Consider the following 17,763-nt stretch of genomic DNA (forward strand, 5'->3'; position numbering starts at 1 on the left):
GTGTATCTTAATGTTGTGTCCTTCAATAATCAGACAACAGACTGCAGGGAACGATTCAACAGGTGTTTACTGAATGAGGGTTACTCTAGAACTAACTGTACAGATCACTACTCAGGGTTTATATACAGGTGTGGTCACTGCCGGTACTACAGTATACAGGAGCTGTAAAAAGTAGTTCTCTCCCTTAATAAGGTATATATACATTACATACATTACAGTTGCCATTTCTCTGTTCGGTAGTCGCGGGCCAAGACTGGTTGCCCTACATTGAAGCTCCTTGTCGGCTTCTCATTGATGTGCTGGAATTGCTTACTCTCAACATCTCTTCGTACATTTGGTCTAAGCAAATCCAGACGAGATCTCAACCTTCGGTTAAAGAACATCATGGCCGGGGCCTGGTTGGTGACTGCATGTGTCGCATTTCTGTAGGCTAACAGGAAATTGTCCACCATATGCTGCAGTGGAATGTCATCGTACATGGCCTTTACTGCTTTTTTAAAGGTTTGTACGAACCTCTCAGCCAATCCATTTGTGGCTGGATGATACGGGGTGGATGTGTAATGCCTTACCCCATTCCTTTTCATAAATCTTCGAAACTCTTCGGACACAAACTGTGGTCCGTTATCAGAGCAAATCTGCTCTGGCAAGCCGTTCCTGGCAAAAATGGTCCGTAGGACTGCAATAGTTTTCTCCGTGGTGGTGGAGGACATTTTGATCACCTCAGGCCATTTCGAGTGCGCATCCATGGCTATTAAAAACATTGAGTCCATGAATGGACCAGCAAAATCAATATGCACCCATTGCCATGGAGATGAGGGCCACTCCCATGGGTGTAGAGGGGCATGTGGTGATGCATTTTGGACCTTCTGGCATCCTGAGCAGCTCTTTGTCAGGTCCTCGATTTGCTGATCGATCCCCGGCCACCACACACAAGCCCTAGCAAGGCTTTTCATTTTCACCCCTCCCAGATGACCTTCGTGAAGCTCATTGAGCACTCTCTCCCTTAACTTCGGTGGAATTACCACTCGGGATCCACACATCAAGGTCCCTTGGCATACTGACAGCTGTTCTCTTCTGGATGAGAATGCTGGTAACAGTGAGTCGCCATGTGCTGGCCATCCCTTCACCGTCAAATCATATACCCGAGACAGTGTCGGGTCATTTTGGGTCTCCTCCTCTATACCAGTGTTAGTTACTGGCAAGCATTCAATTATAGTCGAATGAAGTATTTCGACAGTATCCACTGCTGGTGCTTCCTCCGCAGTAGGCAGTGGCAGGCGTGATAGCCCATCAGCGTTTCCATGCTGTTTCGTGCCCTTATACTCGATTTCATATTGGTGCGCCCCTAGAAAAAGGGACCATCTTTGTAGCCATTGCGCAGTCATCACCGGAACGCCCTTCTTTGGATTAAAGATGGAGACAAGTGGTTGGTGGTCAGTCAGCAAGGTGAACTTCTGCCCGTGCAGATAGTGATTGAACTTTTTCACTCCCCACACTAGGCTGAGGGCCTCCCTGTCAATCTGGGCGTAGTTACGCTCGGCTGAGGTTAGTGATCGTGATGCAAAGGCTATTGGCCTCTCTCAGCCGTCCAAGAATTTGTGCGACAGCACCGCTCCAATGCCGTAGGGTGACGCATCACATGCCAACCGAATTGGTAATGCCGGGTTGTAATGGGCCAATACCTCTTTCGATGTGATTAGTGTTTTGCTCTTCTGGAAAGCTCGTCTACATTCGTCACTCCACTTCCATGGCACCCCAGTTTGCAGTAGGGTGTTCAGTGGGTGTAGTATTGTAGACAAATTTGGCAAGAACTTATGGTAGTAGTTTACCAGCCCGAGGAATGACCTCAGTTGTGACACATTTTCCGGTGCTGGAGCCTTGACTACTGCCTCAATCTTCTCTGGGGACTTATGTAACCCTTCTTTATCGATAACGTGGCCACAATATGAGATCTGTTTTCTAAAAAACTCGCATTTGGGGCGGTTAGCTCGGAGCCCATATTCCTGCAATCTAGTGAGCACCTGCTCCAGGTTGGCAAGTTGATCACTGTCATTTTCGCCCGTGACCAGGATGTCGTCCAAATAACACTGGGTCCCTGGGATCCCTTGCAGGACTTGTTCCATTGCCCTCTGCCAAATAGCCGGAGCTGATGCTACCCCGAGTACCAGCCGGTTGTATTGGTAGAGACCTTTATGGGTGTTGATTGTGAGGTATTTTTTTGATGCTTCTTCTACCTCCATTTGCAGATACGCCTGGGCCAGATCAATCTTTGTGAAGCGTTTCCCTCCAGATAGCGAGGCGAAAATATCTTCAATCCGCGGAAGTGGATATTGTACGGTGTGAAGGACCGGGTTCACTGTTACCTTAAAGTCCCCACAGATGCGAACCTTCCTTGGTTCCCCAGGCGTGCTGCTCAACGACTTTTTCATCACAGGGACGATGGGTGTAGCCCACTTGCTCCAGTCTACCTTGGACAGTACACCTGAACGTTCCAGACTCTCCAGCTCTGTTTCGACGGCTGGGCGGATCACATAAGGTACTGGTCTGGCCTTAAAAAATTTTGGGCTTGCGTTTTCTTCAATTTTAATCATCGCTGTCATGCCTGTTAGTGTTCCGAGTCCTTACTGGAACACTTCTTTCGTGTCAGTTAGGATCTTTGACAGTCGCCCAGGTGTGACATCGTCATCCTTTTTGTCAGCCACAGTCAGTGCCTGTATGGAATGCCAATCTAGCTGTATCTTCCGGATCCATTCACGTCCTAGTAGTGGTGGTCCTCCATCTGGCAATACATTTAGGTCCATTTTTGGTGTTTCCTTGCCGTTATATATAACGTTCACCCTTATTTTTCCTTTGGGGTAGACTTTTTGCCCCGTGTACGTCTTCAAGACAATCTTTGTATCTCTCAGGGGTATATGTGAGAATAGCTGCTTGTAGTCCCTTCGGTTTATGACTGTTAGGGCTGATCCTGTGTCCAATTCCATTTTCACTTGGACTCCTGCTATCTTGAGCGTGACCCAGATAATTTGGTGATCCTCCGTTTTGATCACATTATGTAGTTTCAGACAACCCAGCTCCTTGCTTCCGGAGTCTGTATCACTCTTCTGTTCGTCTGAACTACTCTCCGTCACCTTATGTACCTTCTTGTACTTCTCCTGTGGAGATTTCTTGCTGCTGGTTTTCTTTCCCGACCTGCAGACTCTTGCTATGTGTCCTACTTTTCCACACTGTCTGCACACTTTGTCCTTGAACCAGCAATCATTATGGTCGTGTGTTGTTCTGCCGCAGCGATAGCACTTCACTGTTCCGTATGACATTTCATTTGTGCCATATTCTTGCGGTCTCCGTTGTATCTCTGCAGTGCCCCATGCTGCTGCTTTGTGTGATACTGCAATGCTGAAAGCCTTGGCCAGCGTAAGATCCTTTTCTGATAGAAGCCGTTTCTGGGTTCCTTCACTTTGAAGCCCACACACAAACTTGTCCCTTAAAGTATCTGCTGGTCCCGTTCTAAACTGGCAGTGTTTCGATAGCTTGCGCAGTTCTGTTAAATACTCAGCATTACTTTCATCTTTATGCTGGTTCCTTTTGTGAAACTTAAATCTTTCTGCTATCAGCAGCGGTGTGGGGTTTAAGTGGTCCTGTAGGATTGCCACTATGTTTTCAAAATCCTTTTCTACTGGCTTCTCTGGGGTTACTAGGTTTCGTAGTAAGCCATACGTTTTTGCACCCATTGAATTCAACAATACCAGCGCTTTCTTGTAATCTGGCACTTCATTGGCCTTGCAGTATACTTCTATGCGTTCGACATGTGTTGTCCAATCTTCGACTTCATTGTCGAACGCTGTGATACTGCCACTCTTCGGCATTTTTGGGTGTGGTTAGACTGGCTTAAAATGGTGTCTCCCGCGCTTTCCTTCCCCGCTGCGGCTTAAAATGGCGTCTCCCGCGCTGCTGCCAACGCCGCTCTCGGCGGTCCTCGTGGCAAATGGCGACGCCCTGTGGGTTTCGTGCGCTGCTCCTGCACTGCTGCCAACACTGCTCTCTGCGGTCCTCGTGCCAATGGCAGCGCCTCGCGTTTTCCTGCGCGCCTCTCTCCCCCGTTGACGCTGCTCGCCCCTTGACCACCGGCTGCGCTCTGCTCTCTCTCGTCTCTCTCCCCCGTTGACGCCGCTCGGTCCTGAACACCGGCTGCGCCCTGTGCGCTCTGCCCCCTCTCTCTCCCCCGTCGACGCTGCTCAGCCTTTTTCTGTGCCGCTCGATCGGGCTCTAGCCCGTCGCTGTCCGGGAAGGGTCTGCGCAGTACCTGTTGCCAGCCTGTTTCGCTGGACCACCGTGACTGGAAAGCCAAGCCTGGCTCTCGACAGCCTCCCTTGCGATGCTCAAATCTCCGCTGGATGACTGGGCAGTTGCCCGTGGTCGACGCCCGTGCTTCTAGACTCGACCTTCTTAAACTGTTCTCCAGGAGCGAATCCCTGGGAGGTGATGCAGAGTTGCAGGTAGGTTCAAATCTGCGTCATCGCCAATGTTATGTCCGTGTATCTTAATGTTGTGTCCTTCAATAATCAGACAACAGACTGCAGGGAACGATTCAACAGGTGTTTACTGAATGAGGGTTACTCTAGAACTAACTGTACAGGTCACTACTCAGGGTTTATATACAGGTATGGTCACTGCCGGTACTACAGTATACAGGAGCTGTAAAAAGTAGTTCTCTCCCTTAAGGTATATATACATTACATACATTACACCAACCCAATCTGTTTTTTGGGGGTTAAAATCCCCCCCCCCCCCCCAATAGCGTTCCAACATAGCCCAGAGCAATTAGTAGAATTTCTTTGAAGGGTTTATTTAAAAAAAAACTTCAGTTGCTATTAAAATGAATGCGAGCTTGTTTTCATTTAAATGGCTGGTTGATGTGGTAGAGGATCACTTACAGTTTGTCGATTAGCTCTGCAGGACATAAACCAAAAAAATGACCAAAATGAGCACTCGCTGTTCAGCTTTGTATTGAATTCAGCTTCAAAACAGCAATTAACCTTGAATTTGCTGGATAATGGGGTAAAAGCTCATTCCACTTTTTTGCTTTAGTGCCCACCTGACTAATCCAGATGGTGCCCGGTAGGTACTGGCTACCTAGATATGCGAAAACTCGTCTCTTCCCATTTTTGCTGGAATCTTGGAAACTAATGAGACAAGAATTTCCGACACACAGCACTGCAAGCTGAAATAGAACATTTAAACGTGACTTATTTAAGTTTCATACTTGACTGCATGGCGAGAAAGAAATGGAACAAGTCATTGAACAAAACGTGGCCCTGTTACCTACTAGAAGTGTTTGCTACATTAAACCTCCTGCTCTGAAATACATCAGCATGCATCTACATTGAGCTCATGGGAGACCAAGGCTTCTGAAACCTCAGTGAGCAGCTAGTTCCATCAGCATTACTCAGTGGTGTAAAATGCACAATATAACCAGATGGTAATTTGCCATTGAGGCACCTTCACAATAATTGAGATTTTTTTTTTTTTAAGTAGTGAGGTGTTACAGCAGAATTTGGGGTACGTGTGCTGTGTAATTGTACATTTTGTTTAATACAATGCTACAAAACCTTTTGTGCAAAGAAAGTTAATGAGTTTTATACAGACCTTGTTTTAATGCTTGATTTGACTATTTTCAGGCTACGCTATACTTCCATGAGAGCATACACCCTCTCTTTTCTCCCCTCGCGAGCCCGTAGGACCGTGCGCTGCTTGTGCTCGCGAGGGAAGCCTGCTTCTAGGCCACCGTCAATGAGACTGATACCTGGGATGGCAGGAATGACGTATGAGGAGAGATTGGGTCGATTAGGCTTATATTCGCTAGAGTTTAGAAGAATGAGAGGGGATCTCATTGAAACGTATAAAATTCTAACAGGACTAGACAGACTAGATGCAGGAAAGATGTTCCCGAGGGCGGGGGAGTCCAGAACCAGGGGTCACAGTCTAAGGATAAGGGGTAAGCCATTTAGGACTGAGATGAGGAGGAATTTCTTCACCCAGAGAGTGGTGAACCTGTGGAATTCTCTACCACAGAAGGCAGCTGAGGCCAATTCATTAAATATATTCAAGAAGGAGTTGGATATATTTCTTAAGGCTAAAGGGATCAAGGGATATGGGGAGAAAGCAGGGACAGGGTACTGAATTTGGATGATCAGCCATGATCTCGTTAAATGGTGGAACAGGCTCGAGGGGCCAAATGGCCTACTCCTGCTTCTATGTTTTTATCCCAGCCACTAGGAAGCAAGTTAAAATGATCTCCTCAGATTTTGTTTTACTCCTCTCGCAGATTGGTGCTTGTTCTGCGCTTAGCACCGTCCCACCGCAGCATAGGTGGAACTCGGATGTAGCTGAGACAGTTTGACAATTCCCGTGATTCACCAGACTTTACACATGACGCTGAGCTGCTGTGAGCTTTGTTGTGTTTTGCGTTTGTCTCTGTTTCTTTTGTTGAAATAAGCTTCATTAGAAATTGAAGATAGCTTGTGTGGAGACTGCACGGCGGCACTACCAGCAGCCCTGGAACATGTCTTCATTTACATGCTTTCAGCAACCTGTAGCTCGTGGACGTCACCAACAAAAGTGCGAGGTTCCTGCATCCACGAACTTTCAGCAACTGTCTCAACAGAAGTGAGAGGTTCTCAACTTTAGGCAGGTTAATTAACGATGCTTCCACAATGAGGCAGGGGCTGCAGGCTGTGCTGTCACCTTGGACACGATGCACCCTCGGGTAACAAGCTAGCATTTCTTTGCTATGGATTTAAAAAAAAATTATATTCTGCACAAAATGCTCGTTATAAAATACAATGAGGACAAAAAGGTATGTCTTTACAGAATACAACTGAGCAAATCGATTATTTTCCCCTTGTACAGAATTTCACTGACTTGCAAATTAGAAATTGTTTATATAAACAGGCTAATTTGGTGGTATGAGCGCTAAAACTTAGCAGTTTATAGATCAATTGAGATCTGCATTGCAATGGTCCTGTCAGTTTTTGCTATCTGAGTATGGAGTTAGTGCTCTGAGTATCGCACTGCATACTAAAATGTAAAATAGAGCAAATTTACAGTCTTCATGCATTGCTTTTAAAATAAACATTAAGAGATAATCCATGCTTCTGTACTCTTTGAATTCTAGCTTTAATTATGCTATAGCAACATCACAAACAGATTATCTGGTCATTATCACATTGCTGGTTGTGGGACCTTGCTGTGCGCAAATTGGCTGCCATGTTTCGACAACCGAGCCTACACTTCAAAAGTACTTCATTGGCTGCAAAGCGCTTTGGGACATCCCGGGGTCGTGCAAGGCGCTATATAAATATGCAAGTCTTTTCTTTTCAATAGTAATTCACAGAAAACAGTGATTTGGAAAAAAAAGCTCAGCAATTATTAATAGCATACTGCACTTGGAGTGAAGGATATTTCAATGAAAGTCTTCTGTTGCATTGCATAAATGTAAATGAAGCCCTTTTGTATTATAAATTATATAGTTGGAGTCAATCCAGTTAACATTGTTAAAACTAATGGCACTGACAGAGTTCATTCCATGCAATTTATGAAGTGCAGAAGCATTCTGTATTCAGTAATGTTTATAACATGCTAGGACTAAAATAAATACTATCACTTTTTGATGACTTGTGTGGGCTCCAGTGAAGTAAATTACAAAACAGTCTTGAAATCAAAACTATATAAAGTTGTTTTTTTAGCCTTTACTGTAATGCCTCATGTTTATTTCATATTTAAAATCTGCTCATATTTTATTAATATGTTTGGTCCAGGAGACTTCTGTTTTATCTTGTCAATGTAGCATGGACGAAGTACTTTGAATATATTTTGCTTATGGTTCCCTCTCTCTTTCATCCCAGTAATGCTGCTTACTCCAATAAACTGGGAAAGCAATGCAGTATAAGACTTCTGTGACTGCCATCAATGCCATTGCATGATAGAACTTCAGGAGAGACGGTTCAAGCAGGGTTGAGCTTGATAATTTTCAATTTTCGTCTCTGTCCCTCTCCTGGCGATAAGATGCCTTAATTCCGTCAACTGCTCCCACTTGTTAATCAATGAACAACTGATCAAACTGATGAAACTTGTGCGACTGAGACAAATAGAAAGATGAATATCCTGGATCTCAACCACGAGACATACTTTTTCAATATATTTCTAACAGAAATCAATAAAGTTATAGCAAGCTATGTTAAATAAAACTACCTCCCTCTGGAAGACAAGCAAAATCCATAATCCAGTCGAAAAAGTGATCTGTGCAGTGCATTTATATTATTGGTTTTACGATTTGAAACGACATGACTGCCAGTAATCTATTTGTGACAGTATCAGAGCACTGTAAAATATCTTTATTGAAAGGATGTGATGGCCGCAAGTATTGGATGTGCAGATGTGTGTGTATGTGGCAAACGATGAATGTTTAAGCGTTCAAGGACCCAGCGAGATCCTTAAAAAAACAAAGCTTACATCGTGATTTTGTTTTGCCTTCAAAGAAGCAGGTGCCTGTTTCCTGACGAGCTCTAACTTCTCTTGATTGAAGAAGTCTGGAGGTGAGGGACATAAGTCACCCCCGAATTCCAGGATCACCTTTGTGAAACGTTCACTTGTATGCCGCGGAAGTGACTACGCTGTGATTGCAGAGGGAGGAATATGAAGCTGTACAAGGGAATGATGTTAAATGAGCAGTAACAGAAACCACCTTAGTTCAAGCCTGATATTTCTCAAAGAGGCAGATATTCCTCTGATTTTCTCAGTTGCCTTAGTACAGAGTATGATAGAATGAAAGCGATCTACAATAGTTTATATTTATATAATGCTGTAACACAAACATCACAAATTGCTTCACACAATGAATTACTTTTGAAGTGCAGCGACTAGTGTTATGCAGCCAAACATCACAACTTAAAAATAGTTCTCCGTTACAAACAACTTATTAGTGAGAAATATTTTGTCCTGTACATATTTCTTTTTCTGTAAAATATTCTGTATGTAACAGCAGTAATGACCATGACCACATACAGTACATGGAAAATATTTTGTATATAAAATAGTATATTTTGGGTATAATACTGTAATAAACTGGTATACCAAGATTAGGGATGAGCCTGAAATCCAAGTTACCTCAAATTTGGAGATTTGATGAATATGATCTAGATTTGAGCCAATCTCTTTAAGAGGGAATGCGGTTTGAGAAATTCATTGGATTTTTCAAAGAAAAAGCCCATTTGTGAATATGTCGGTCTTTTATACAAGCACGAGTTTTTAAAGGTCACATTTTCAAAGTCTAAAAAGATCACAGTTAACGATGTGGGAAACAATTTTGCTTTAGGGAAATTTTAAGGAATAATTTGACTGGACTGTACAGTTCAGTGGGAATTCAGAAAAATGGAAGGAAGCCAAACCTCATCTAAACTCTCAACTGACTCATTCTAGACCAGAATATGGATATCTGTGTCTAGTAGAGCCATCTGTTGTTTCCCTGCTCTGGAATACCATAAAAATTATGAAAGCTTAACAGAAGGTAAGTTTAGAGGGCCTCTTGACTTGGACACAGTTGGTTAACTTTTTAGAAAAAAAATGATAGGGGTTCATTGTACATAGGTGGTGCGAATCATTGGCATTTTATGCAGTACTTTTGGATAGTGTCATGAAGCATTGAGATTTTTTAAAAGTCCTATATTGAGATTTAAAAAAAATCCTATATTACCATGAAATCATACCATGACATTCCCTAATGCTAAAGAATATGGAAATTTTACATATGTGAGTTTTGGGTTTACCACAGAAGTGACATTGCAGTTCTCAAAGGGTGGCATCACTGTCTTCTGGAAAAAGTGACTGATTATCAGTTTATAAAGGCAAATCTTTTAAACACAGGCTTCCCTCTGTTTTTCTTTTTGGGTACTATTCGAATTGACTGCAATTAGATTGTGTATCTTGTTTCCCTTACTCCAAGCTAGCATGAGCTCCGGTGCAAAATTACATTCCTGAGTAATCCATGCACTACAAGGAAAGTGACATTCGGATGGATTTTCCTCTTTGTCGCACCTGGGGAAGACTGGAGTTCCTGGACACCGTGAAGAGGAAAAAGGTGTGGCAATCTGTTACGTTAGGTCTCTGCCCCCACTATACAACTAAGGGAGTTCCTTGGCCTGCACCTGGAGAGAGGCACAAGCCTCTAGTGTAGAAGTGAGTTCACGAGAGGATCCTCCCACGTCACTTTGCCCACTTTCCAACTGTTGGGTGTCCCAGGGCAGGGTCACCTGAAGAAATCAGGTGAAGTGCTTTGTGCTGGGTGCCCCAAAGGTAGCTTGAGGATCAGTACAGGCAAATTTGTTTATTGCCAAAAGGACCCAATGCCAACAACAAGAAGTTCAGTTGCAGGCCTGCCCTGGTTTCCAGCATTAGGCCCAGGCAGAGGCCCACCCTGGCCAAACAAATGGCCTTGAACAGGAAAATAGCAGGACTCTCTCCCCCATTGCTGTAACATACTTGAAATAGGTTGCCGCTGTCTGGTTCACAGTGAACGTAGGAACAGGAGTAGGCCATTCAGCCCCTTGAGCTTGTTCCGCCATTCGACGTGATCATGGCTGATCTGTACCTCAACTCCATTTACCCACCTTTTCCTCCATATCCCTTGATATTCCATACCCCAGTGAAGGGCCTCAGAGGAAAATCTAACCTATGGACTGGAGCAAACCAAAACACAAAAAATGCCATTTTGTGTTCTGTACTTTGATGGAATGCTCAAAATTTTATTTTTAAAATTTTTGTTTGAAGATCTACAAAGAGAAAATTGGATGAGTTTTTTTACCATTTATCTGCTAGACGTTCCAGATTCAAAGTAGTTTTACAATTTTTGGCGTGTAAATTGTATTGAAAAAAAAATGAATCCCAATTTTTTGGTATTTTTGTATTGACACTTGGTTGCTTCACAACTACATAAAATGCAAATTAAATGGTAGGCAGCAGAAATATCAAAACTCATTTGTACTGGTAACTGCTGCAAAGTATAATACACAGCAACACTAAATAAAAAGATTAAACCAGGTCCTCCAGTGTTTTAACTGCAATAGTAATGGTAGTTTTAAAGCAGTCATGAATATGACTGGATCCCTCCAGGCACATGTTCCCCTTACAGATATCATTAATTTGTCATGTTTGTCACTGGTCAGGAAATATTAGCAGATGGTTGTCATGTCTTGAATAAATGAAAAAAACATGGATTTTGAGAAAACTGTATGCTTGAGAGATGTATGTCATAAGCAGTGTGTAAATTCCATAATGTGCGTTAAATTAATTATGTTCTGAAATGTATCTATGTATTGATAATAAATACAAATCATAAAGTCTTTACCAAGTCGTTCTTAGTTTGGTATAGCTCCACATTGCAGTTAAAACGCTCTTCACATGTCTAATTTTTGTAACTAATAGTATGGTCATCCTTTTTATTAAAGCTAAAGGCGCTCTGTTATTGGCTATAAGAATAACAAAAGAAATTATATAAGTGCTATAATGTGCTTGCAACCACTTTCAGAAGGCTGGCTAGTATTAATGGTTCATGGGCAGGGAAAGTTTGAGAAATTAAATTCATTAAGGAAGTGCTACCTCTTTGTATATAAGAACATAAGAAATAGGAGCAGGAGCAGGCCGTTTGGCCCCTTGAGCCTGCTCCACCATTCAATAAGATCATGGCTGATCTACCTCAACTCCACTTTCCTGCACTATCCCCATATCCCTCGATTCCCTTAATATCCAAAAATCTATCGATCTCTGTCTTGAATATATTCAATAACTGAGCCTCCACAGCCCTGGGTTAGAGAATTCCAAAGATTCGCCACCCTCTGAGTGAAGAAATTTCTGCTCATCTCAGTCCTAAATGGCCGACCCCTTATTCTGAGACTGTGACCCCTGGTTCTAGACTCCCCAGCCAGGTGAAACATCCTCCCTGCATCTACCCTGTCAAGCCCTGTAAAAATTTTTGTATGTTTCAATGAGATCGCTTCTGATTCTTCTAAACTCTATAGAAAATATAGGCCTAGACTATTCAATCTCTCCTCATAGGACAATCCCCCCATCCCAGGAACCAGTCTGGTGAACCTTTGTTGCACTCCCTCTATGGCAAGTATATCCTTTCTTAGGTAAGACCAAAACTGTACACAATACTCCAGGTGTGGTCTCACCAGGGCCCTATATAATTGCAGTAAAACGTCTTTACACTTATACTCAAATCCTCTTGTAATAAAGGCCAACATACCATTTGCTTTCTTAATTGCTTGCTGTACCCGCATGTTAACTTTCAGTGATTCGTGTACAAGGACACCCAGGTCCCTCTGAACACCAACATTTCCCAATCTCTCACCATGTAAAAAATACTCTGCTTTTCTATTTTTTCTACCAAAGTGGATAACTTCACATTTCTCCACATTATATTCCATTTGCCATGTTCTTGCCCACTCACTTAGCATGTCTATATCCCCTTGAAGCCTCTTTGCATCCTCCTCACAACTTACATTCCCACCCAGCTTTGTATCATCAGCAAACTTGGATATATTACATTTGGTCCCCTCATCCAAATCATTGATATAGATCATGAATAGCTGAGGCCCAAGCACTGATCCTGCAGTACCCCACTAGTTAAAGCCTGCCAACCCGAAAATGACCCGTTTATTCCTACTCTCTGTTTTCTGTCCGTTAACCAATCCTCAATCCATGCTAGTATATTACCCCCAATTCCATGAGCCCTAATTTTGTTTAATAACCTCTTGTGTGGCACCTTATCGAATGCCTTCTGAAAATCCAAATACACCACATCCACTGGTTCCCCCTCATCTATTCTGCTAGTTAAACCTCAAAAAAGGAACAGATTCGTCAAATGCAATTTCCCTTTCATAAATCCGCGTTGACTCTGCCCAACCCTATTATTATTTTCTAAGTGCCCTTATATCTTTCCTATTTTCTTACAGATCATATATCATAAAAAATATCTAGCTTGCAAGCCCAGAAATTCATTTTTATAAGCAAAACAGTGAGTTAGGATAATTGAAGATGGTGATAGAATTCTAATATCATCATACTCTTTGCAATAAAGATGTTCTTGATGAACTTCAAAAGTCATCTTGCCATTCTCCTTGTAGAAAAGCTACCTTTGATTGTACTGAGCAAACCCCATTGTTGTGGTACCATCTGAGAAATTCTTGCCAAAATCACATTTCTCCCTCTGAAGAAACATTATACCTTTAAAAACTGCATAATAGCCTGTTGTTTGAGGTCCGCTTGACTGTCTTCAGTAGCTTGCATTTCTGAAGCATCTTTTGTCAACCGTTTATAATTCATCCAATGAACTGTCAGTGAGAGAACTTTGAATGTATGTAACCATTTCTTTAATTGTTTACTTCTGTATTAGTGAGTCCCTTTGCAAGAACGCAAAGATGAAATCTTTGTTAAATTACCTTTTGTCCATATTATACAAAAATGCTCAAAACTTTAGGGGTCTTCTTTTCCCGAGATGAGAAATTAAACAGTCTCCTGTCCTTGATGAAGGTGATCATTTCGAGAAATCTTGATTATTGTGTGCTTTTAATTCTGTTTCTGAAGCAGGACCTCGTATTCAGAAGCCAACAGCTCCCTCCCAAGAGAAAGGTTAATGGATTAATTAAACCATCTTCTTAGCTGCACAGCAGTCAGGCTTCAATGATATTTACAGAAGGCTTGTTCTTTGGAAACTGAAGAAAAGGATGAAATTGTTATTTAAAACAATACTTTTTTTTTTATCAACAACATTTCAGATCACACATTGTCAAGTCTGGCTCTATGAATGGGGATGGTCTGTATGATCCTTGCTGGTTGGAGAGCTCTGATGAATTTGATGCTCAAGATAATTCACAAAATGTAAAACAAAGTTAACATTTGTTTAGAGACTCCTCTTCGACGAAATGTTACCCTATCATGGAATCATAGTGCACAGAAGGAGGCCGCTCAGCCCATCAAGTCTGTGCTGGCTCTTTCGAAGAGCAACCTAGTTAGTCCAACTCCCCATCTCTTTTCTTTACAGATGCTGATTGACTACTTTTATTTCAGATTTCCAACATTTGCAGTTTTTTTTCTTTTTATTAAAAATGCTTTTTTAAAGTTATATTATTTCCCCTTTTGGTCAGTACTGCTATGTACCATTGCCATGCTTTCTCTTTCAGCTTGAAGGGTCGGACGACCTGGGCCACACCCTATGATTGGCTAAAAGATGTCTACGACTGAATGCCAGGATTGGGCCCGGAATCACCATGTTTCTTCTAACACCCCATCATGTATGTCAGACAGATAAGCTGACCCTATCGATCCATATTCTGATCGAGGACAGTGTTTACAACCATTGAGAAAATCAAATTAAATTTCCTGATTACAAATTGGAGGCATAAGTCTGAGCCTCTTTGAGAGCTGTTTTAAATTATCTGCTTCTCTATCGATTGCATCAGATGGCAGCTTTATCTATTTTGTTTTTACACTTAACTAGGTTGAGAACAACAGACAACACCTAATTTTCAACCTGCCATAAAAATGATGATTATGTGCAACTAAGGCACATATAATAAAAATCGTGAATGTTTACACAAATCCTGTCTTCTGTTTGTTGACAGATTACATCTGTGATATCAATAGCATTATTTTGGCTGCCACATTAGCAATATTTACACTACCTGCATATCCTTTGAGTCATCGGTATAACCACCTGTCTTTACTTGCAATTAATGTTACAGAGTTCAATTCTTGGAACACACAGATGTTTTCTACGAGTTATCTTTGTACTGTGTAGTTCAGTCTAACTGTCTTCCGATAGAAAAAAAAACTGTTGGCTATTATTTCTAAAACTACGCTTTATTTATTACATTCTGATGAAAGACCTTTACCCAAAACGTTAACTTTTCTTTTAAGTTCTATTTCCAAAATGTTTTGTTTTTCTTTCAAATTTTCCAGGATGCAGAGTTTTTCTTATAAAAAATACTTCGGCCTAGAAATTTGTCCTGGGCGGTGGCGCAAAGCGGGTGGAATCGGACCGGCTGTTGTTCTATGCAGCGCCCGATATTCAGTTCCACTGCAGTCCAATCTGATACCCCCCGTATTGCTCCACCGCCCGAGACAAATTTCTAGGCCTTCATCTTTTAAGCTTTTTTTTGTTTGGAAATATTAGCACAGATATCCAATGCTGAATGGTTTTCAATTTTGTTTATGGAAATGCACTAATTCTTCAGTTTCCAAGTAGGTTTTGTACCAGTGGAGCCAAGTATATCACCAGGTATATTCAGTATGATTTGGACAGGTTGGGTGATTGGGCAGAAGCATGGCAGATGCAATATAACGTGGATAAATGCGAGGTTATCCACTTTGGTGTCAAAAACAAGGCGGCAGATTATTATCTGAATGGCAATAGATTGGGAGAAGGGGAAGTGCAGCGAGACCTGGGCGTCCTTGTGCACCAGTCGCTGAAGCTAAGCATGCAGGTGCAGCAGGCGGTTAAGGCGGCAAATGGTATGTTGGCCTTCGTAGCGAGGTGGTTTGAGTACAGGAACAAGGATGTCTTGCTGCAGTTGTACAGGGCCTTGGTGAGACCACACCTTGAGTATTGTGTGCAGTTTTGGTCGCCTTATCTGAGGAAGGATGTTCTTGCCATGGCAGGAGTGCAGCGAAGATTCACTAGGCTGATACCTAGGATGGCAGGAATGACGTATGAGGAGAGATTGGGGCGATTGGGCTTGTACTTGCTGGAGTTTAGAAGAATGAGAGGGGATCTCATTGAAACTTATAAAATTCTAACAGGACTAGACAGACTAGATGCTGGAAGGATGTTCCCGATGGTCGGGGAGTCCAGAACCAGGGGTCACAGTCTAAGGATAAGGGGTAAGCCATTTAGGACAGAGATGAGGAGGAATTTCTTCACCCAGAGAGTGGTGAACCTGTGGAATTCTCTACCACAGAAGGCAGTAGAGGCCAATTCATTAAATATATTCAAGAATGAGTTGGATATATTTCTTAAGGCTAAAGGGATCAAGGGATATGGGGAGAAAGCAGGGACCGGGTACTGAATTTGGATGATCAGCCATGATCTCATTGAATGGCGGAGCAGGCTCGAGGAGCTGAATGGCCTTCTCCTGCTCCTATCCTCTATGTTTCTATGCACCATGAGCAGAGTGTCGAGAGAATTCAGTGTTTCATTTCTTCTGTACTTGCTGAATTACTAGTATGTTCACTACTGTTGCCACGTAGGAACACAAAAAATTTGGCAATGATAGTATTGCTTTCCTTTCGGCAGCTGACATGGTCACTGGGAATTTCCTTGGGGTTCCTCCTGCTCTGCCACTGTAACTCTGTGGAAGTTTGCCAGCTTATGTGCCTCCACGGGGTTTGCGCCGAAGTTACACCAGCCAAGAAGGAGAAGCTCCGAGGGAAATTCCCGGGGTGTGTTTCAGAAGTTAGGACAGGGAGTACATCAGTAGGGTCCCCTAAACAGAAAAGTTTAAAAGGCACTGTACAAATTGAAGGTGGTTCCACGTGGAAATATTTTAAGTATCCATAAATGTTCCACGTGCTCAATGAACTTTGCAAATATTATACAAACAAAATCCATTTGGGCATTCTTTCTTGCTTTTGAGGCAAAATTGGCTGCCACGTTAACCACATTACAACAGTGACTACACTCCAAAAAAGTACTTCATTGGCTCTAAAGTGCTTTGAGACGTCCGGTGGTCATGAAAGGCGCTATATAAATGCAAGTCTTTCTTTCTTTCAAAATGACTTCCAATTTAGAACCTGTTCACAAGATCACAAGGTAACCTCTTATACTGACACTTACCCAGTTTGGATTCTGAGAGACAGGCAGCAATGAGCCATCTCCCCACATTTACATTACTTTTATTATGGGTCTGCAGTTTTGCCTTTGGGATAAGGGAACTGAATTTAACAGTATAGAAACAGGGCCCAGTTCATGGAACTCCAGACTTCAAACTAAATGGGTGTAAGCATATAAATGGCTACAGATATAGATAAAGGAGGCCATTTGGACCATCTTACCCAGCTAGAGTCCCCACAATTCCCCCATCACAGCATCCACTTGTATCTGAAGCCATTTTTATATTGTATGAATGTCACTAGCTCCTGAAATGCAGGCCTATCCGCCATAGTAAAGTTGGCAGTTTATCTTTGATGTTGGCAGTTGCTACACGGGCCTTGTGCATTGGGAGCCAGTAACACTAGCACAATATAAAAGCAGCTTTAAATGATTCGAGTTTTTGCCTCCATTACAGTACCCCGAGATCCGTTCCATATGCTCTTCCAGACATCAGTCCTGTGCCCCTTGTTCTACTATCATGGTTTAGTCTGAAGCAATGTACTAGAGTTACTTTTTCCAAAACTGTTATGTCTCAAGGGGTTTTATACCCTTACCTATACAACAATTAAGAAGGACTCCGGGGTGGAGAGTTTAGTTAACGGCCATTTTATTTACAATGTGCTTCTTCACTCAATGCACTACATTTCCCATAGTGCATTGCAAATCACCACTACGGTATCCCATGTGGGACAATTCTAATACACATTCAAAATACACAACATATTTCCTCCCCCTTAAAATAGAATGTCCACAAAACAGAATAACTGAAAATGACTATAACTTTGGAAGAGAGGGTAGACTGCCTCTACATTCCGCTAACCCTGGGGATTATTCTGCCCCAT

The 17,763-nt window shown here is 42.4% G+C and overlaps 2 protein-coding genes across 2 annotated transcripts in view; one reads left to right on the forward strand and one right to left on the reverse strand.

Annotated features, from left to right (window-relative positions):
- The window catches only part of s100pbp (S100P binding protein), a 98,567-nt gene extending 83,921 nt beyond the window's left edge, over window positions 1-14,646 (forward strand). Inside the window, exon 7 of the transcript XR_015072925.1 lies at window positions 14,235-14,646. The gene's annotated coding sequence lies outside the window, so the exon portion shown is untranslated. The remainder of the gene's footprint in view (window positions 1-14,234) is intronic.
- fndc5a (fibronectin type III domain containing 5a) overlaps window positions 8,258-17,763 on the reverse strand; it is a 185,056-nt gene continuing 175,550 nt past the window's right edge. The window contains exon 6 of the mRNA XM_085963179.1: window positions 8,258-13,766. Within this exon, the coding sequence (XP_085819305.1) occupies window positions 13,725-13,766 (42 nt within the window). The 3' untranslated portion in view covers window positions 8,258-13,724. The remainder of the gene's footprint in view (window positions 13,767-17,763) is intronic.

The sequence above is a fragment of the Somniosus microcephalus genome, chromosome 20 (assembly GCF_052327205.1).
Source record: "Somniosus microcephalus isolate GS21.2 chromosome 20, FLI_Smic_1.0, whole genome shotgun sequence".
Taxonomy (NCBI): Eukaryota; Metazoa; Chordata; class Chondrichthyes; order Squaliformes; family Somniosidae; genus Somniosus; species Somniosus microcephalus.